The sequence below is a fragment of the Pan paniscus genome, chromosome 5 (assembly GCF_029289425.2).
Source record: "Pan paniscus chromosome 5, NHGRI_mPanPan1-v2.0_pri, whole genome shotgun sequence".
Lineage (NCBI taxonomy): Eukaryota > Metazoa > Chordata > Mammalia > Primates > Hominidae > Pan > Pan paniscus.
The window spans coordinates 164,515,077-164,536,666 of NC_073254.2; the positions used below are offsets into that span (position 1 = coordinate 164,515,077).

At 37.8% G+C, this 21,590-nt stretch overlaps 1 protein-coding gene across 2 annotated transcripts in view; it reads left to right on the plus strand.

Annotated features, from left to right (window-relative positions):
- The window catches only part of UTRN (utrophin), a 568,097-nt gene that overhangs the window by 240,200 nt on the left and 306,307 nt on the right, over positions 1-21,590 (plus strand). For both annotated transcript variants that reach the window (XM_014345496.4, XM_063605516.1), the window contains exons 42-46: positions 6,199-6,349; positions 8,231-8,406; positions 12,733-12,868; positions 14,466-14,615; positions 17,969-18,044. In XM_014345496.4, coding sequence (XP_014200982.4) covers positions 6,199-6,349; positions 8,231-8,406; positions 12,733-12,868; positions 14,466-14,615; positions 17,969-18,044 — 689 coding nt within the window. The remainder of the gene's footprint in view (positions 1-6,198; positions 6,350-8,230; positions 8,407-12,732; positions 12,869-14,465; positions 14,616-17,968; positions 18,045-21,590) is intronic.

The window sequence follows — 21,590 nt, forward strand, 5'->3', positions numbered from 1 at the left end:
AAGGTATGTTCCTTCTATGCCAATTTTGCTGAGAATTTTAATCATAAAGGGATGCTAGATTTTGTCAAAGGCTTTTTCTGAGTCTGTTGAGGTGATCATGTGATTTTTGTTTTAATTCTGTTTATGTGGTGTATCACATTTATTGACTTGTGTATGTTAAACCATCCCTGCATCCCTAGTATGAAACCCACTTGATCATGGTTTATTGTCTTTTTGATATACTATTGGATTCAGTTAGCTAGTATTTTGTTGAGGATTTTTGCATCTACATCAGGGATTTGGTCTGTAGTTTTCTTTTTTGTTATGTCCTTTCCTGGTTTTGGTATTAGGGTAATACTGGCTTCATGGAATGATTTAGGGAGGATTCCCTCTTTCTCTATCTTTTGGATAGTGTCAGTAGGATTGGTACCAATTCTTCTTTGAATGTCTGATAGAATTCAGCTCTGAACCCATCGGGTCCTGGGCCTTTTTTTGCTGGTAATTTTTTAATCATGATTTTAATCTTGCTGCTTGTTATTGGTCTGTTTAGAGTTTCTATTTCTTCCTGGTTTAATTTAGGAGGGTTGTATATTTCCAGGAATTTATCCATATCCTCTAGGTTTTCTAGTTTATGTGTATAAAAATGTTCATAATAGCCTTGATCTTTTGTATTTCTATGGCATCAATTGTAATATCACCCATTTTGTTTCTAATTGAACTGATTTGGATCCTCTCTCTTTTCTTGGTTAATCTCACCAGTAGTCTGTAAATTTTATTTATCTTTTCAGAGAACCAGCTTTTTGTTTCATTTTTTTTTTTGTATTTTTGTTTATTTGTTTCATTTTCATTTAGCTCTGCTCTGATCTTGGTTATTTTTTTTTCTTCTGCTGGGTTTGGGTTTGGTTTGTTCTTGTTTATCTAGTTCCTTGAGGTGTGACTTTAGATTGTCTATTTGTGCTCTTTTAGACTCTTTGATGTAGGCATTTAATGCTATGCACGTTCCTCTTAGTACTGCTTTTGCCATATCCCAAAAGTTTTGATAGGTTGCGTCACTATTATCGTTCAGTTCAAAGAATTTTTAAATTTCCATCTTGATTTCATTGATGACCCAATGATCATTCAGGAGCAGGTTATTTCGTTTCCATATATTTGCATGGTTTTGAGGGTTCCCTTCAGACTTGATTTCCAATTTCATTCCACTGTGGTCTGAGAGAGTACTTGATGTAATTTTAGTTTTCTTAAATTTGTTGAGACTTGTTTTGTGGCTTATCACATGGTCTATCTTGGAGAATATTCCATGTGTTCATGAATAGAATATATATTCTGCAGTTGTTGCATAGAATGTTCCGTAAGTATCTGTTAAGTCCATTTGTTCTAGGGTATAGTTTAATTCCATTGTTTCTTTGTCGACTTTCTGTCTGGGTGACTTGTCTAGTGCTATCAGTGGAGTATTGAAGTCCACCACTATTAATGTGTTGCTGTTTATTTCATTTCTTAGGTCTAGTAGTAATTGTTTTACAAACTTGGGAGCTCCAATGTTAGGTGCATATATATTTAGGATATAATTTCCTGTTGGACTAGTCTTTTTATCATTATATAATGTCCTTCTTTGTCTTTTTTAACTGCTGTTGCTTTAAAATTTATTTTGTCTGATATAAGAATAGCTATTCCTGCTTGCTTTTGGTGTCCATTTGGATGGACTGTCATTTTGCACCCCTTTGCCTTAAGTTTATGTGAGTTTTTATGTGTCGGGTGAGTCTCTTGAAGACAGCAGATACTTGGTTGGTGAATTTTTATCCATTCTTCTATTCTGTATCTTTTAAATGAAGCATTTAGGCCATTTACATTGAATGTTATTATTGAGATATGAGGTACTATTCTATTTATCATGATATTTGTTGCCTCAATACCTTGGGGTTTTTTTTTTTTCATTTTGTTATTGTTAATAGGTTCTTTGAGATCTATGCTTTATTGTTGTTGTTGTTGACAGGTCTTGTTCTGTCACCCAGGCTGGAGTGCAGTGGCATGATCTCGGCTTACTGCAACCTCTGCCTCTCAGGTTCAAGCAGTTCTCTGCCTCAGCCTCCCATGTAGCTGGGGCTACAGGTGCCCACCACCATGCCCGGCTAATTTTTTTTGTATTTTTTAGTACAGATGGGGTTTCACTGTGTTGGCCAGGCTGACCTCAAACTCCTGACCTCAGGTGATCCACCTGCCTCGGCCTCCGAAAGTGCTGGGATTACAGACGTGAGCCACCACACCTGGCCAAGATTTATGCTTCAAGAAGATTCTATTTTGTTGTATTTCTAGGATTTGTTTCAAGACTTAGAGCTCCTTTTAGCAATTCTTGTAGTGCTGGCTTCATAGCAGCAAATTCTCTCAGTATTTGTTTGAAAAAGACTATCTTTCCTTCATTTATGAAGCTTAGTTTCACTGGATACAAAATTCCTGGCTTATAATTGTTTTGTTTAAGGAGGCTGAAGATAGGACCCCAATCTCTTCTAGCTTATAAGGTTTCTGCTGAGAAATCTGCTGTTAATGTGATAGATTCTTCTTTATAGGTTACCTGATGCTTTTGCCTCACAACTGTCAATATTCTTTCCTTCTTATTGACTTTACGTAACCTGATGACCATGTGCCTAGGCAATGATCTTTTTGCAATGAGTTTTCCAGGTGTTCTTTGAGATTTTCGTGTTTGGATATCTAGATCTCTAGCAAAGCCGGGAGGTTTTCCTCAATTATTCCTGCAAATATGTTTTAGATACTTCTGGATTTCTCTTTTACTTGGGAACACAAATTATTCTTTGGTCTTTTAACATATTCCCAAACTTCATGGAGGCTTTGTTCATTTTTTAAAATTCTTTTTTCTTTTTCTTTGTCAGATTGGGTTAATTCAAAAGCCTTGTCTTTGAGCTCTGAGGTTTCTTCTACTTGTTCGATTCTATTGCTGAGACTTTCCAGTGCATTTTGCATCTCTCTGAGTGTGTCCTTGATTTCCAATAGTTGTTTTATTTATGCTGTTTATTTCACTCGAGATTTTTTCCTTCATATGCTGTGTCATTGTTTTGATTTCTTTAAGTTGGACTTCACCTTTCACTGGTGTGTCCTTGATTGGTTTAATAATCGACCTTCTGAATTCTTTTTCTGGCAATTCAGATATTTTGTCCTGGTTTGGATCCATTGCTGGTAAGCTAGTGTGATTTTTTTTTTTTTTTTTTTTTGAGATGGAGTCTTACTCTGTTGCCCAGGCTGGAGTTGCAATGGCACAATCTCAGCCCACTGCAACCTCCACCTCCCAGGTTTGAGTGATTCTCCTGCCTCAGCCTCCCGAGTAGCTGGGATTCCAGACACGCATCACCACACCAGCTTATTTTTGTATTTTTAGTGGAGACAGGGTTTCCCCATGTTGGCCAGGCTGGTCTTGAACTGCTGACCTCAGGTTATCTGCCTGCCTTGGCCTCCCAAGTTGCTGGGATTACAGGCATGAGCCACTGCCCCCAGCCTAGTGTGATCTTTTTGGGTATTTTAAAGAACCTTGTTTTGTCATATTACCATAATTGTTTTTCTGGTTTCTTCTCATTTGGGTAGAGCATGTCAGAGGGAAGATCTGGGAATCAGTGGCTGCTGTCCTGATTCTTTTGTCCCATGAAATGCTTCCTTGATATAGTGCTCTCCTCCTTCCCCTAGGGATGGGGCTTCCTGAGAGCTGAACTGCAGTGATTATTATTTATCTTCTGAAGCTAGCCATCCAGCACAGCTACTGGGTGCTGAGCTGGTACTGGAAAGTGTCTGCAAAGAGTCCTGTGATGTGATGTGATCCGTCTTCAGGTCTCTCAGCTGTGGATACCAGCACCTGCTCTGGTGGAAGTAACGGGAGTTAAGCGGCCTCTGTGAGAGTCCTTGGTTGTATTTTGGTTAAGTTCGCTGGTTTTCTATTGGTTGGCCCCCAGCCAGGAGATGGTGCTTACAAGAGAGCATCAGCTGCAGTAGCATAGAGAGGATTAGGCGGCAGGCAGGGCCATAGAGCTCCTAAGAAATTATCTTCTTTGTCTTTGGCTACTGGGGCGAGTAGAGAAAGACCATCAGGTTGGGCAGGGTTAGGTGTATCTGAGTCAGACTCTCCTTGTGCATGACTTGTTGTGGCTGCTATGGGGGATGGGGGTGTGGTTCTCAGGCCAGTGGAGTTATGTTCCCAGGGGGATTATGGCTGCCTCTGCTGCATCACACAGGTTGCCAGGGAAGTGGGGGAAAGCCTGCAGCTGCAGGCCTCACTCAGTTTCCATGCAGCCCACGGCCCAAAAGGCCAGTCTTAGTCCTATCAGGAACCCCTTCCATCACCCCCACACCCCCACTGACCCAACAGCATTGGGTTTATTTCCAGGCAGCTGGTGAGCAGGGTTGAGAACTTGCCCCAGGTGACAAGTCTCCCAGCTGAGAACGCAAGCTGATCCCCAGTTCCTCGGCTCTCCCATGCAGCATGCAGCAGCATTCCACCTCCTTCAAAGGGTCTGTAGATTCTCTCAGTTTTCCTGGTATGTTCCTGCAGTAGTTCTTGGAACAAAAGTCCACTATGTGTCTGCACATGCTGCTGTTTGTCTGAGTGGGAGCTGCAAGTTAGACCTTCCTCCTATCCACCATTTTTTTTTTCTCTCTGTCACTGATGATACATTCTAAGTTTAATGTTTGTATTTTCAAAGTCTTTAGATCTTTGGAACAGTCTTATAGCATCTCGAATTTGGAAATTGTGATTGTTGTGTAGTTATTGTGAATTTTTGCAAATGATAATGAGTGTCTTAATATCACCTCATAGTGCCTTTTTTTAAAGTGCTTTTCTTTTTCCATGCTCAATAGAAAATTGCTTTACTGTGGGCAGTATTAGCAAAATTTTTAAAGTAATTTTCATGGAGAAAGACGATATACACATTATTTAGGGGTTATTGATATTAGGAGCCATTTTATTTAAAAAATATATATTTTATTAATATTGTTAAGATCTCAGAGATCACTTCTAAAACTCAGCTCCATTACTCTTAAACAAAAAGATAGGAGAAAAAATTATTTAGGATCCTAGTCCAATAAAGCTTTTCCTTTTTATGCTTATTTCATGTATCCTGAATGTAACAAGCACTGGGTTTTACTTTGCCATCTTTAAAAGAGTTTGGTTTAAACAGAAATCTCAATAGCCCTCTGTCTTATTGCATAACGGGCTCTGCATGCAATTTCATACTTTGCTGTATTTAGGTAAATGGGACCCTCAGGACCAGTCATTACCCAAAGTACATTAATCTGCTCAGGCAGCCGTTATAAGATAACATAGACTGGGTAGCTTAAACAACAGACATTTACTTTCCCACAGTTCTGGAGGCTGGAAGTTCAAGATCAAGGTGCCAGTAGATTTGGTGTCTAGTGAGGTCTCTCTTACTGGCTTGCAGATGGCCACCTTCTTGCTGTGTCCTCACATGAGAGAGCTCTGTGGTGACTCTTCCACCTATTATAAGGACACCAGTCCTTTCAGACTAGAGCCCCACACTTATGACGTCATTTAACCTTATTTGTGTCCCGGAAAGCTCTGTCTCTAAGTACAGTCACACTGTGGGGTTAGGGCTTCAACATAAGAATTTTGATTGGACATAATTCAGTATATAACATATAGATAGAGGGGTATACGGGCATTTTGAAGTGTTTTGGCCTTTTGTGCTTTATTCTTGCCAGGAACTAAGTGTTCTGGTAGTAAAACAACATATTTTTCCCCAAGAAAATAATGAATCATATTTTATATTTCACAGTATTTAAATGTTAAATGTATAAAGTTGGATGCGTTAACATGCCTACAACTAATCGATCCTGATTTTTCAAGCCAGAAAAGGCTGCATCTTTTTAGTTAAAAAGCTGCTTGAGTGTGTGCATGAGTGTGTGAGTGTGTATGTGAGTGTGCATGTGTGTATACGTGAGTGTGCATGTGTGTGTGTATGAGAGAGAGGATTTGGTAGCTGGTGGTGTGAGCAGATTGCTTTGCCCTTGGTATGATGCATATATCTCTAGGAGGAATTATTACCTGTATCCCACTATGAAAATTGGTTTTGTGGAGCAATAGGCTGTGAATTCAGTTGTTTGAGGTCTTTCTGTTTAAATGAAATTTGATTTTCTTTTTTAGAAAAATGGCTTTAGGCAGTCCTGGAAAATTTGGAAACCTATTTTATTTTGTTTATTGTCCTCTAGTTGTTTTGACAGGGCAATGGAAGAATGGAGACAGTTCCATTGTGACCTTAATGACCTCACACAGTGGATAACAGAGGCTGAAGAATTACTGGTTGATACCTGTGCTCCAGGTGGCAGCCTGGACTTAGAGAAAGCCAGGATACATCAGCAGGTGAGTGCTTTCTGTTAGAGGAGGGGGACTGCACATATGGTTAGTGTATTCCTGTTAAGACAGATTTCAGAAGTAGGGACAAAATATATTAATTTTTCAGAAGTCAATGGACAATTTGTAATTTTTGTTCCAATTCTTGTTACCAGTTATAAAAGTTTAAGAAATTGGTCAATAACAATTTTCAATCAGGATTTCAAAGAAATTTAAATAAAAATACTCCTTAGTGGCTAATGTGAAAAACAATTTTATTTAAACAATTTTATATTTAGAATAAAATTTGTAAAATGTTATGCCTAAGACTATACCAAGAACAGAAAAAATATTTGCATGCCTCACCTCTGTTTTTTGTACTTAAAACACTTAGGCATCTCATTTCTTTGTATCATTGATAATTATCATAAAGTAAATTATTCTGGAGCGACAGCAGGGCAGCTGCTCATGTAAGTCTAATTCAGTCTTGGGAAAATATAACACAAAGTTAGTTCTGCTGATAACAATAGGTCTTTAAAAATAATAGTAGAAAGCACATGCAATTTCAATTCTACCATTGATAAAAATATTTTCTGTTTTATTAAGTTTTTTAAATGTATTTTATTTAGAAGGACATGACAATTTAAAGATAATTCATTTGTTTTTCTTATAAATGTGTTAATGTGGCCAGGCGCAGTGCCTCACACTTGTAATCCCAGCATTTTGGGAGGCTGAGGTGGGCGGATTATGAAGTCAGGAGATCGAGACCATCCTGGCTAACACAGTGAAAACCCGTCTCTACTAAAAATACAAAAAATTAGCTGGGCATGGTGGCACGCACCTGCAGTCCCAGCTACTCGGGAGGCTGCGGCAGGAGAATTGATTGAACCTGGGAGGCAGAGGTTGCAGTGAGCCAAGATCATGCCACTGCACTCCAGCTTGGGTGACAGAGCGATACTGTGTCTCTAAATAAATAAATAAATAAATGTGTTAATGCATTTTTCTTATTTTTGGAGTTACAGATAAGTGTTTAAATTTGACTTGAAAATATTCATTCAATCTGTTACTTAAACATTTGTAGACCAGTGTATTAGTCTGTTCTCATGCTGCTAATAAAGACATACCTGAGACTGGGTAATTTATAAAGGAAAGAGGTTTAATTGACTCATAGTTCAGCATGGCTGAGGAGGCCACAGGAAACGTCCAGTCATGGTGGAAGGGGAAAGAAGCATGTCCTTCTTCATATGGCGGCAGGAGAGAGAAGTGCTGAGCAAAGTGGGGGAAAAGTCCCTTATAAAACCATCAGATCACTCTCACTAGAACAGCACGAGGGTAACCACCCCTGTGATTCAATTACCTCCCACTGGGTCTCTCCCATGGCATGTGGGGATTATGGGAGGTACAATTCAAGATGAGATTTGGGTGGGGACACTACCAAACCATATCAACCAGTGAAGCAATATCTTAGTAAAATGCACATTTAGGTTTACTTGTATATGGTAGAACACAAGGATATAAGGATATATTGGGGTATATAATTTTTTAAAGCAATGCCTTCAAGCACTTGTTTGAAAGAAGATGAGCAATTCATTTTCATCAAACATGACTGATGCTTATGCTTTAATGTAAACAGCTGTTATTCGTTTTAGTTATTAAGCTGCCCTACTTCCTTGTATTTTGCCTGATGACATTTGTGAAGGTGGGTTAGATTTCAAAATAAATTTCATTTAGCATGTTCATTGAAATGTAATTAAAATTGTTTTAAAATGCCTTTTTTTTTTAACATAAAATATCTTTCCAGGAGTTTGTTTCTTTCACACTTAAATTGATACCACAATACTTGGGTGGATTCATTGCATCAGAATCATTTACTTATTAGTGAAACTAATCTTGAGTTGTGCTCTGTTACAGGAACTTGAGGTGGGCATCAGCAGCCACCAGCCCAGTTTTGCAGCGCTAAACCGAACTGGGGATGGGATTGTGCAGAAACTCTCCCAGGCAGATGGAAGCTTCTTGAAAGACAAACTGGCAGGTTTAAACCAACGCTGGGATGCAATTGTTGCAGAAGTGAAGGATAGGCAGCCAAGGTGATTTAGCTATGATTGTTTGCAGGCACAGGAGTGAACATATTTTGGATAGAATCTTTTAAGATGCAATCTAATGAGTTCTTTTATTGTTTGACATTATAATAGGAATTTTACTGACATTTAAGACCTCCACTGCCCACGTTCTCCCTTCCTGTATTTTTAGGCTGTCCATAAAGTCTCACTTTTCTACTCAAATGCTACATATGTAAAAACCAAACACCTTTATTCCTTTTATTTACAACTGCTTATTATGATATGGTGATTATGATGAGAATTTAAAGTAGTTGATATAACTGAAACTCCAGGTTTCAGGTTTGAAGGTCTGGGTTCAAGATCAGACCTTCCCTTTGCTTATTTCCTGATTGAGCCTACCTTAGTAATACGTCTCACTAAGTTATTTTGGTGTCAAATGTTGTGTTCTATTCATGCTTTGCCAATAATAAAGTTCTTCATCTATGTAATATAATATAATATAATATAATATAATATAGTATTATTAATTTTTATGTCAGATTATGTTACAGTGACTCAGATTTTATTTGGGCATCTTCCAGTTGCAAATTTGTTTTGCAATTGGAATATAATGCTCAACACTATAGACACTTCCCATATTTAAAATTATTTGACATTATTTTCTGAGACAGTCAAGATTTATGAATGATTTCTACTTTGCTTCATATATTCCGTCATTAATGATCTTTTTTGTTTGTTCGTTTCTTGTTGGTAGTTTAGGGTTAAAAACTCCACGATTTTTTTTTCTGTTAATTTTAACTCTGTTGATGAAGTATTATTTTAGTGATAAGCTATCATTTTGTGAAAGGCCAATCTAATACTTTATCAGGTCCAGTATTATTATGCAACCTAAAATATTCAAGTATCATGTGACCTACAGTTGCTTTTCATTTAAAAAATCTATTATTTTGTGTGTTTTGGTAAGAGACAAATAATAATTTGTATGTTTTGGTTGAGAGATTACCACATGGCAGAGAGAGTATCTGGCACCTTGCACACATTGCCTTGTTTAGGAGTCATAACTCACCTCTTAGGGGACTGTTAAGCCTTGTACAGCTTTAGAAACTGAGGCTAAGAGAGGCGAGGTTAAGTAACTTGTCCAAGATCTCATAGAAAGTAAGTGATCATACTGTCTTATGCTCTCAATATTATGCTGTACGAACTTGGAAAGAGCACAGAACTCTCTGGCCAAAGTGTCTTCCTCTGGAAATGAGAACTATGATATCACCACAGAGGACTGTCATGAGGATTAAATGCAATAGTGTTTGGAAAATGTACATGCTTTGACTATTCATAGTAAACACTTAAAGTATCTATTTCTTATGAAAGCAAGTTATCTTAGAACTTATTCTCTAAGCATATTGCTGAATTTTGCCAATGATTGATTAATGACTTGATCGATATTTATTGAGCTCTATGTTTAGCACTGAAGATGCAAGTATGATTAAGGAACTTAAAGACTAAGAAGAAGAAAATGATGAACGAAAACATCATTAAAAAGATAAAGTGTCACAGAGGCAGATATGATGGGCTGTGGAATTTAAGTGTCACAGAGAAAGCATGCCGAAGCTGAGTTTAAAGCATTTATAGTAATTTTCTATAAATTTCTTCTAGGGAGGGCCTTCTAGGCAGAAGAAGTAAAACAGCAGAGTTGGGAGGCATAAATGGCATCGTCGTGTGAGAGATCTGCAAAGGATTGAAAGGAGAGGAGGGTTCAATGACCAGGGGAAAGATTGGAAAATGAGGTCCCATAAGATCTTATATGTCATGCTATTCAGTTTGCATGGAGGGTCTTAGCTTGAAATGATTTATCTCCTAGACCTTTATTGTTTTTTTGAGACAGAGTCTCGCTCTGTCACCCAGGCTAGAGTGCAGTGGCGTGATCTCAGCTCACTGCAACCTCTGCCTCCCCGGCTCAAGCAATTCTCGTGCCCCGCCTCCTCAGTAGCTGAGATGACAGGTGCCTGTCACCATGCCTGGCTAATTTTCATATTTTTAGTAGAGATGGCATTTCACCATGTTGGCCAGGCTGGTCTAGAACTCCTGGCCTCAAGTTGATCCGCTGGCCTTGGCCTCTCAAAGTTCTGGAATTACAGGCATGACCCACTGTGCCTATCCTCTCCTATACCTTTTTAAGGAAAAACATGTACCTGCTGGGAGGGTTTTAACAATAAATGCAGAAATTCTTCTAAAGGTAGATATTTGTGGAGTGTGGTAATTACAGCTCCTAAAACTAATAAGGTGAAGCTAATACGTGTTTTTACTCATTTTTTGGAAGTGAAAAGAATAATGAATCTCTTCCCCAACAGCTTATATTTTGACTAAAACAATATTTGTCTTTGTAAATTAACGCTAAACTTCACCTTAGGTTGGTAATCTATATTAAATTGGGACCATTTTGGGTAGATTGTATATATGTTGTTAACAAAGTAATTGAGAATTATCACACAGTTCAATTTGTTTTTGTATTGAGTGCCTGTAGTTAAGTATTTGCATAGTTCAGCAACCTGCAGAGTTATTTCTTCCCTTTTTTGGAGACAAGGTCTTGTTCTGATACCCAGGCTGGAGTGCAATGGTGCAATCGTAGCTCACTGCATCCTTGAGCCCCTGGGCTCAAGCAATCCTCTCACCTTAGTCTTCTGAGTAGTTGGGGCTGCAAGTGTGTGCTACCACACCCAGCTGATTTTTAAATTGTTTGTAAAAATAAGGTCTTGCCATGTTGTCCAGGCTGGTCTCGAACTCCTAGGCTCAAGTGATCCTCCTGCCTCAGTCTCTCAAAGTGCTGAGATTACAGCCGTGAGCCACCATGCCCAGTGGGTTATTCCTTAGTGAGCAATTGTTATCTTCTGTTAGAACATGAATTTATAATTTGTTTTTACTCTTGGGGATAATATTTAAAATGTAGATTATATTTAGCTAATTTGCAGATGAAAATATTGGGTGACTCAAATGTATCTTATTGAAATCACTTTATAATGCTAGTTTTCTTCATAGTTCTGTTTTGAAAGTACTAAATTAGTCATGATCTTGGAACATTGGAACGTGAAATTTCAACCCTTTTTTAGAAACAAAGGCCTATAATAGTATTTTGGGTGTTTCCAAAGTTGTTATTTAAGTTAAATACTTTTCACTATGGAGGGTAGATTACTTGTTTTAGTCTTAGTAATTAGTGCTATTGCTGTATTTATTTATTTTTAATCTTAAAGGAGCATTCTTTCTTGATGGATACTTAAAAATTATGATTTTGTAGTGATTTTCATTTTTTTAAACATTATACATCAAATATTGACTTTATTAAATATAGAAGTATTATCTAATATTTTATTACATGTATTGCAAGATTATGTTAGACCTTTTGTGATTAAAAATGAAAACTCCTAGCCGTAAAAACATAAATTCTTATTAGGAATGATACAATACAATTTATTTAAAAATTGCATTCAGTTTTTAAACCAGCAGTTAATTATAGCAGCTATAAAAATAAAGATACCACCAGGCTCTTAATAGCTTTCAAATCCTTTTAAAAAACACATAATCTTATTTGTCATATGAGTTCTAATCATATTCCTCTCTTCTGACAGATGGTTTATATTCTTATAAATGTTATTCTTATAACACTATAAAGATCTAATTGAGGCAGTTCCTTTTTTATATTCATTTGACTGTTTTCCTTGCATCATTTAAAATTTTTGCTTTGTTTTTTTCTATATCTCTTTTTGTAACAGTGCTATATTCAAATATAATAGTTATTTTAATAAACAAGCCAAATTCACATGTTTCTTGTCTTCCCTAATACTTGTAAGATTCTCCCATTCTTGATACCTTGCTTTGTTCTTATTCTTTCTGTCCTATGAATAAAGCAGAGTAATAGTTACCACCTAATGTGATAACATGTCATATAATGATTCCTTTCAATATTCGTGAAACACTCAAAGAGTATTATGCTTTTTCCCTATTATTTTAGGTAAAGACATTTTTCACATTTTAAAAAATTTCCATTATGTTGCGGAGTGGTATCTAACTGTAAAAAAGGCTTTTGTATTCAATTTCTACATAACTTTTTATGATGAGGGAAGATAATATTCTTTAGTTTCAATGTTTTTGAATTTAAGGAAAAAAGCTTCTTGGTCTATTATTAAGCAATCTTTATATTGTAGAATATATACATTGTTTCACTTAAAATATATATTAAAATAATTATTAGAAATTATTTATTTTGGGAAATATTTAGTCAGGATATTCAAAGCAAATATGTAAGGTTCTGCTTAATTGGGCAGTTTTTCCTCAATATTTTTAAATAATATATTCTTTTAGGCTAAAAGGAGAAAGTAAGCAGGTGATGGAGTACAGGCATCAGCTAGATGAGATTATCTGTTGGTTAACAAAGGCTGAGCATGCTATGCAAAAGAGATCAACCACCGAATTCGGAGAAAACCTGCAAGAATTAAGAGTAAGTTGTTTATTTCTGTCTATATGCCTTTTGGTGCCCGAACATTATACTTCAGAGTCACATACTGCGTGTCTGAAGAAGAAAAGGGAAAAGAAACTTTGTACTTTTTGGTAAATGTGGTGAACTTGAAAGCGGAATATCTTTTATTTTTTAAAGAGCAGTTATAATTTTGGTCTTGCAGAGCTTAAACTTCACTTATGTAAAAAGAACAAACTATTATGGTGTCAGTATTAGATGAAAGGTTTTTAGGATATTGTAAACTGACCTTATCATTTTAAAATACAATAGGGCTATGAAATATCGTTTTTTGTTTTTAGATTTGGAAGAAAATTACTGATTATTGTCTATAAAGCTGCAAAACTCAACTTTATAGATAATAATCAGTAATTATCAGAGTGACTTGCTGAGGAACAAAATGCAGCTTGCAATAGGTTTAGTGTCATGGTTGTATTAATCAGATTTTCCTTGTTGGTTTGCAACTAACAAGTATTGTTTATAGTTGTCTATGTATATAATCTATAAAAATTCATACATATATAGATGTATAAATATATCCAAATATCCATAAATTTTGTATTCATAAATATTTATTTTTTGTGTTAAGAATTAAAATACTTGTTGCAGAACACTCAGCATAATGTGCTCACATTTTTATTTAAAAAAAGAAATTGTGGGCCGGGTGCGGTGGCTCACGCCTGTAATCCCAGCACTTTGGGAGGCCGAGGCGGGTGGATCACAAGGTCATGAGATCGAGACCATCTGGCTAACATGGTGAAACCCCATCTCTATAAAAATACAAAAAAAAAAATTAGCTGGCCGTGGTGGCAGGCGCATGTAGTCTCAGCTACTCGGGAGGCTGAAGCAAGAGAATGGCATGAACCCAGGAGGCGGAGGTTGCAGTGAGCCGAGATCGTGCCACTGCACTCCAGCCTGGCTGACAGACAGAGCGAGACTCCATCTCAAAAAAAAAAAAAAAAAAAAAAAAAAAAGAAATTATGAGTGTGTATTCATACATATACAAGCATAAAAGTGTGTGTGAAAGGTTACTTACTAATTCAGAGATTTTGTCTATAAAGGAGTATGATTGAAGCATTTTGAGAAAGAAACATTGAATAATGATGAAAAATATTTTGTGGAACATATATTAAGTTTTCTTTTTAAAATATGACAATATCTAACAAGCTTCCTTTTTTACCTAAAAATTTCAATGGTTTTTTTGGGAATGTCTCTTTTGTAAACAATTTGAGGAGAGTTAGAAAAGGTGGAACAGTATATTAGGATGGAGTAGCAAGGAGGAGATAAGAATAGAATGTTAAATTAGCAGTGTAAAAATAATATATGACCCGGTTAAGAGACAGTGAGTACCAGAGAGCCCGTTTGTGCACAGGAGTGCAAAAATACACACAGAAGGCATGTGCTCACTCCCTTCCTAGTTATCATTTGTTAGCATGAGCTTAAGCTTCTTATAAGTTTATTTTTTCACTTAACAAATTAGAAAGTTACATTTGTAATAATACCAAAAAGGTTTCTAATACAATTCTTGAATTTTCCCTTATCTGACTACCTTCTAACCACACCTATCTTTTAACTTCTCCAGGACTTAACTCAAGAAATGGAAGTACATGCTGAAAAACTCAAATGGCTGAATAGAACTGAATTGGAGATGCTTTCAGATAAAAGTCTGAGTTTACCTGAAAGGGATAAAATTTCAGAAAGCTTAAGGACTGTAAATATGACATGGAATAAGGTGTGTATAAAGTTACTATCACACATTTCTCATATTTATTGATTTTGTTGTCAGAGATGTGGGATCATGTAACTGCTTTACTTTCAAGTATATCCAAATGGGGCAAATTTTACTAAAGCTTACTAATGTTTATATTTTTTATCTGTCATAGACAGAAGCATATATTCTAGAAGAATACTTTTTATTTTATACAGAACTCTTTGGCCTAGGGGATTTATACATTATATACTACATTAAATAATGAGTATATGTTGGAATTAGGTAAGAAAATTCCAGTGATGATATTCTGAAAATGAAGATCTTAAAATAGCATTCTGAGCCGGGTGTGTTGGCTCATACCTGTAATCCCAACACTTTGAGAGGCCGAGATGGGGGGAATCACATGAGTCCAGGAGTTTGAGACCAGCCTGGCCAACACAGTGAAACCCCATCTCTACTAAAAATAGAAAAATTTGCCAGGCGTGGTGGCACACGCCTGTAATCTCAGCTACTTGGGAGGCCGAGGCACGAGAATTGCCTATACCTGGGAGGTGCAGGTTGCAGTGAGCTGCAGTCACACCACTGGACCCCAGCCTGGGTGAGACAGGGAGACCCTGTCTCAAAAAAAAAAAAAAAAAAAAAAAGAAAGAAAATAGCATCCTGATTTTGCACATGACTTTTCACACATGTATGTTTATTTTCAATGATTTTTTTCATTAAATATATATTTACTAGGTTCCAGTGAAATGTAATGGCATGTGACTACAAATACAACTAATATCTTTCCCTCCTACCATTATTTTTTTTTTGCCATTGAAATGGTTAAAAGTAGATAAAGTCATAGATATCTTTTTCGTTTGACCTGGTACACACCATATCAGAGTATGAGGTCTGTATAGGACATTGAATGGATATGTCTCTGTCCTTGGTTTGGATGGACTCCATATCAGTCATTTTCTCTCTCATCCTCTTTAAATGGTAGCCATTATCCTATAGCTAATGATGCAGGTGCTTTATTGATCTGGTCTCTCTGATTGGGAATCACTGCCTGTTGAGTCACTGTGATTCACACATGTGTATCTCTGGTCTGGACCTTTCTCCATACTCTAAACTTGTGTATGCAACTACCTGCTCAACATCTCTCCTTAAATGTCTAATAGGCACCTCAAACTAACATACACAATCGAGCTTTTGATATCCCTCTCCCTTCTGTGCCTTAATATACATCTCCCACCTTAGTCAATGGAAGTTTCATCCTTATTATTACTTAAGTCAGAAATATTGGAGTCAATCCTATGGTATATGAATTCTATCACAAAAAGAAACAAAGAAAACCCCCAAACCAAAAACTATACCTCAGTCACCATTAGCAGCTTTTCCTTCAAAATACATATCTACTGGATGGATGGTTTATTGGATAGCCAGATGGCTATGTGTGATAAGGCAAATGTAGCAGAAGTTTGACAGTTGTAGATGTCAGAGGGCACATAGGTATTTCCTCTTCAATTCTTTCAACTTTTCTTAGGTCAAAAAATATCATACATTTGACTGCTTCTTACAACCCCCATTGCCACTAACTTGTTTCAAGCCTGCCGTCATCTCTTGTCTTGATGACTACAAAGGCTGCCCCACTCATCTCCCCTGCTTCTTCCTTTGCCCTTTGTTATTCTGTTCTAGACAAAGCAGCCAATATGATTGGTTAAAACATAATTCAGATCAAGTGACTTATCTGAGCAAAGTCCACCAATGGTTTTCTATCTTGCTCAGGGTGAAAGCCAAAATGCTTTTTTGGCTTATGAGGCTTCTCATGGCCTGGAGTCCTGTGATCTCTCCTACAACATCCACTGCTCTCTCTCCCCTACACTCCTTTCCAGACATGTTAGGTCCTGTGTCACTTGCCAGAAAGGTTGTCCATATTCAGTCGGAGCACACATATTTATTTAACACAAAGGGTATCAGTGGGTATTCTGCAGAAAAGGGCACAGTTGTTAATTTGGGTGCACTATGTCAGACAAAGCTAGAGCTTTGGTTATTGCAGAATTTCATGTAAATTTTAATATAATTCACTTTGGTGAATTATGAATGTCTAAAACCAACAATGCTCATTGTGCAGAAAATCACAACAAACATAATTTGGGAAATTCTAACATGGGATATTTCATTCATTCATACAGTCATTCATTCACTCAATAGGTTTTTATTGGAGTCTCACTTTCTGCCAGGTATCATTTTAAGAGATAGGAATGCATTAAAGAGTGTGGCATTCCTTCTAACTCAAAGAGCTTATCATGGATGAGACCAGCAGACAAGCAATTATAACATCCAGGTAGTGATGGGCACATAAAGGTGGAGCACCTGCTTGGCTTTGAGGGGTAGCTGTGGAAGGTTTTGTTGAAAAGATCACATTCTGGTTAATTTACGAAGGATGAATAAGTATTGCTCAGCTGAAGAATGAGGGAAAGTGCAGTGTAGAGAGAAGTGGCAAATGAAAGTGTCTAGAAGAGACAGAGAATGAGCACAGTGTATATAGGTCCAGGAAGTAGCCCACTGTAGAATGGAAGGCTGAGGGATGTTCTCAGAGATGAGATCCTGGAGGACTCACTGTGCATCACAAGGACTTTGAGCTCCATGTTGCAAACAATCTACCACTTTGAGGGTAGTGGGCAGCTATTGATGGGTTTTAAGCAGAGGAAAGTCATATTTTTGAAATATTGCTATAGCTTTACTACAGAGATAGATGAAGTGATGCTAAGAATTGATATAGAAAGATTAGTTAGAATCTTCAGAAGAGTTTATGAAATGGGTGTCAGGGAAGATAGGGATAAGGAATTCAGATTTGGACATATCTGAATATCTAGTTCACAGAGAGGGCTGGACTGAAGATATGTTTTGGGCAGTCTTTAGCCTCTCAAAACTCCATTTGATTCCTGAAACCTTTGGAAACCAGGACTCAGGGAGAGCCCAGGGTGAAGGGCAAGAAGAGCAACACAACTGCCCTGGAGGATATTGGTATTTGATGGATGGGCAGAGGAAAAGGAGTTGGTGAAGGAAATTCAGGAGAGCCAGCCAGAGAGGTAGGAGGAATGCCAGAATTGCAGAGTAATAACAGAATTCAAGGGAGGGGGAGTGGACGGCATTAACTGGTGCACAGGGGTCAGGACAGCTAAGGACTGGTTGGTGTTTTTGATAGCAATGTCAGTGGAGTTAGGGGCTCAAACAAGATTGCAGTGGAGAGTGAAGGTAGAGCTAGAAGTTTAGGTGGTTAGGGGAAGAAAAGTAGCAGAGCTGCCATTCAGAATAACACCTCTTCTTTTGAACTACAGTCTCTTTATTTATGTAGTATTCTTCTCTTTCTGTTTGTCCTGATGCGGTAGATTTGCAGAGAGGTGCCTACCACCCTGAAGGAATGCATCCAGGAGCCCAGTTCTGTTTCACAGACAAGGATTGCTGGTAAGATACAGTTTATCTTTAACAAAGTTTTTTAAAAAATCAATATGTAAAATTTTGTGATATGAGCCTCATATATGAATTAGAAAGACTTAGAAACGTCGTGCCATTTTCTTTATTTATTCTACTTTCAATGATTTGAAAAGAACATCTTCTTTAAACCCAAGACACATTTGGCTGCCCAGTGTGGGTAAGGCATTTGTTCTCGCGGCAGATAAGGCTGGCCTTTCTCTGGACTCCAGTGCTACCTGGGCATCCACAGGTCCTGCTGAAGGGAAGATGGGAGGCTAGGTGCAAAAACCGGGGACTAGTTTTCTGGGTCCAGGCAGCTTTTCAGGAAATCAGCTATAACTTGTTGTGTTAACATGAGCTTGGTTAACATATGTAATTAGACCCTGATCATGACTGAGAACCAAAGGCTTAGATATCCTGGGAAGCAGGTGGGGGATGGATATTTAGAAGCATTCTCCAACCTAGGAGACAAATACTTCTCACTTGGATGTGGAGAAAGAAGAATGTTTTCTCACTATTTCCTTCTCTCTTTATCCAGATTAGATCGCAGGCTCCTGCCCCATAGCCACTGTTGCCACTGCCTTGCAAGTTTTCTGAACCATCATGCCCTGCTCTTCCTCTGTTGAGTCACCTGGCAAAACCCCAAATGTGACCAACTCTAACTGTCCACTCACTCCCTGGCAGCTGCTTCTGCGGATTCTTTTTATTGCTCCTCCCCGCTTTTTTCTTCTCCCTCGTCCTTCTCCTCCTCCTTGACTTCCATGTCCACCTTCTACCTTCTACCTCTTCTCTCGTCCTCCACCTCTACCTCTTCTACCTCTTTTTTTTGGGAGGGTTCTTTTTATTTCTCTTATTCCTCTTATTTTTCTTTTCTTTTCCTTCTCTTCCTCCTCCTCCCCTCAAGTTTTGAAAAAAGTGATGACAGACAGTATTTTTTTTTTTCATTTTTCGAGATTGCAAGCTAATTGAGGACCAAGTTTGTGTTTTTTATTACTTGTATTTCTGGAAATTTGCACAAAAAGTACCTGGGGCCTGATCAAGTTTCTTGATTAATATTCAGAACACTTGAGTTGACATTTGGGTACTGCTGCTTTGCAAATACAGGCTCAACTCCATAATCATAGGGAAAGAACTGGATGCATTTTATAAAATCGTCATGGGTTATCTTACTTTTTAAAACCTCTATATGGTAAAGGAGCAGGGAAAATTTGAATACATATTTAGAAGTATAAAAAGCTAACAGCAAAGCTACAACTTCCATTAGGTGGATGGCTCATTTTTAACAGGATATTCGTCCTTGGGATAGGCCTGAGACCTGAAGCTAATCTTAGTATGTCTCTCTCCTCCTACGCAGTGTTTTAATTCAGTTCCTTCTTTTTAACATTTTATTTAGAAAATAAAATTAACCATTTTAAAGTGAACAATTTAGTGACATTTAATGCATTCACAATGTTGTACAACCACTATTTCTATCTAGTTCCAAAATATTTCTATCACTCCAAACTAAAACCTCTTACTCATTAAGCAGTTTCTTCCCATTCCCTCCTACTCCCAGCCCCTGGCAACCACCGATCTGCATTCTGTTTCCATGGATTTCTCTATTCTGGATATTTCATATAAATGGAATCATACGATGCTTCTTTTACTTAGCATAATGTTTTTGAGGTTCATCCTTGCCAACACCTTGCCGACTGTACTCATTTCAGAGCTATGACTATTCATTTCAAATAAGCACTCAGCACTAAGAGACAGTCCTACCGTACTTTCTTCTGAGTACTCCTTGGTACTGATTTCTCAACTAATGACCTCATCTCATTTTCAAAAGAAAAAAAAAACCTTTTTCGTTTTCCCACCAGAGAATCCATCAAGCTACCTGCGGCTGTACCCATATACTTTACACACTTCCTTCCTATTCAGCGAAAGGGTTATTATCTCTTTTCCTAAGGCCAGCTCCTCCACTTATGCATAGGATCCCATATTCTCTGGGCTGCTTACATATCCTCTTTCTCTGATAGCTACTAGATCATCCTTATTGCCATACCTTTTGAAGCATGTAGCTCTAGTCTACTCATTTAAACTGATGTACAGTATTACATAACATTGAATGTACTACAATCCTCTAAATTCTCTTTTCTACCTATGCTTACCAGTCCCAGAAATGTAGACATTTTTTTTTTAGATGATTCACCCAGTCCTTAGGCCAATAAACTTGTAGTCAACCTCAACTCTTCTCTGGAATTAATATTCAATCCATCAGCAAGTAGCATCATTTCCATGTTCCATTCCACCTACTTCCGTGGTCTTGAACACCCTTATCTTTCTATCTAGATTATTGGAATATGCTCCTAACTCATAATCCTGATTCTATTCTTGCCTCAGTACTTCTCCATGACCTATTCCTCTGATAGCAGATAGAGTGATTCTTTTAAACGAGTTTGATTGTGTCGTTTCTTTGATCACAGTCTTTTAATCACTTCCATCCACATAAATGAGTTCCAAAGTCTGGCCTTAGTCCAGAACACCATGCATATCTGCCTGTCTCTTTAATCACATTTCTTACTACTTTTCCCTTTGTTCATTCTGTTTCAGATACACTGGTCTTCTTGCTGTTTCAAACATGCCAAGAACGTAATCATTTCTGGTCTTTGTGTTTGGTGTTCCTTCTTCTTGTCTTCCCCAAATGTTCTTCTCTCAGATATTTTCATGTTTCACGTACTCACTTCCTTTAGTTCTCCTTCAGATATCCCTTTCTAGCATAGCCCTTTCTTGCCCACAATATCTCAGATACACCCTGTCTCTGTCTTCTTGTATTGATTTTACTTCATAACACACATCCATTTTCCTGATAGAATGCAAGCTCTGGCAGGGCACGGTGGCTCATGCCTGTAATCCCAGTGCTTTGGGAGGCCAAGGCGGGTGGATCACCTGAGGTCAGGAGTTCGAGACCAGCCTGGCCAACATGGTGAAACTGTTTCTACTAAAAATACAAAAATTAGCTGGGCGTGGTGGCGGGCGCCTGTAATCCCAGTTACTTGGGAAGCTGAGGCAGGAGAATCGCCTGAACCCGGGAGGTGGAGGTTGCAGTAACCCAAGACCGTACCATTGCACTCCAGCCCAAACTTTGTCTTGCACACTCTCATGCCTGCAGCGTCTAGAATAGCCCCTTACACATAATAGGTTCTTAATAGGTATTTGATGAATTAAAACAATGAATTTTTTTTATCTACAAAAAAAGTTAAAGTGAAGATGGGGCAGAAGGATGTGTGGGGTATTCTGTAGGGTGTATATCTAGTGATGGAATCACTGGGTTTAGCATATGGGTGCCTTCTACTTCACTAGCTGCCATTAGGGTGCTGTCTGGATTACTTGGCCCAGTTTACACTGACACTGGCTGTGTGTAATGGGTTCTTATTGTTCTACAGCATTACCAGCACCTCAACACTTTGCTCTCAGGACCCCTTTACACTTGTAAAAATTATTGAGGACCCTCAAATAGCTTTTGCTTTTGTGAGTGATAGTTATCCGTATTTACCTAAC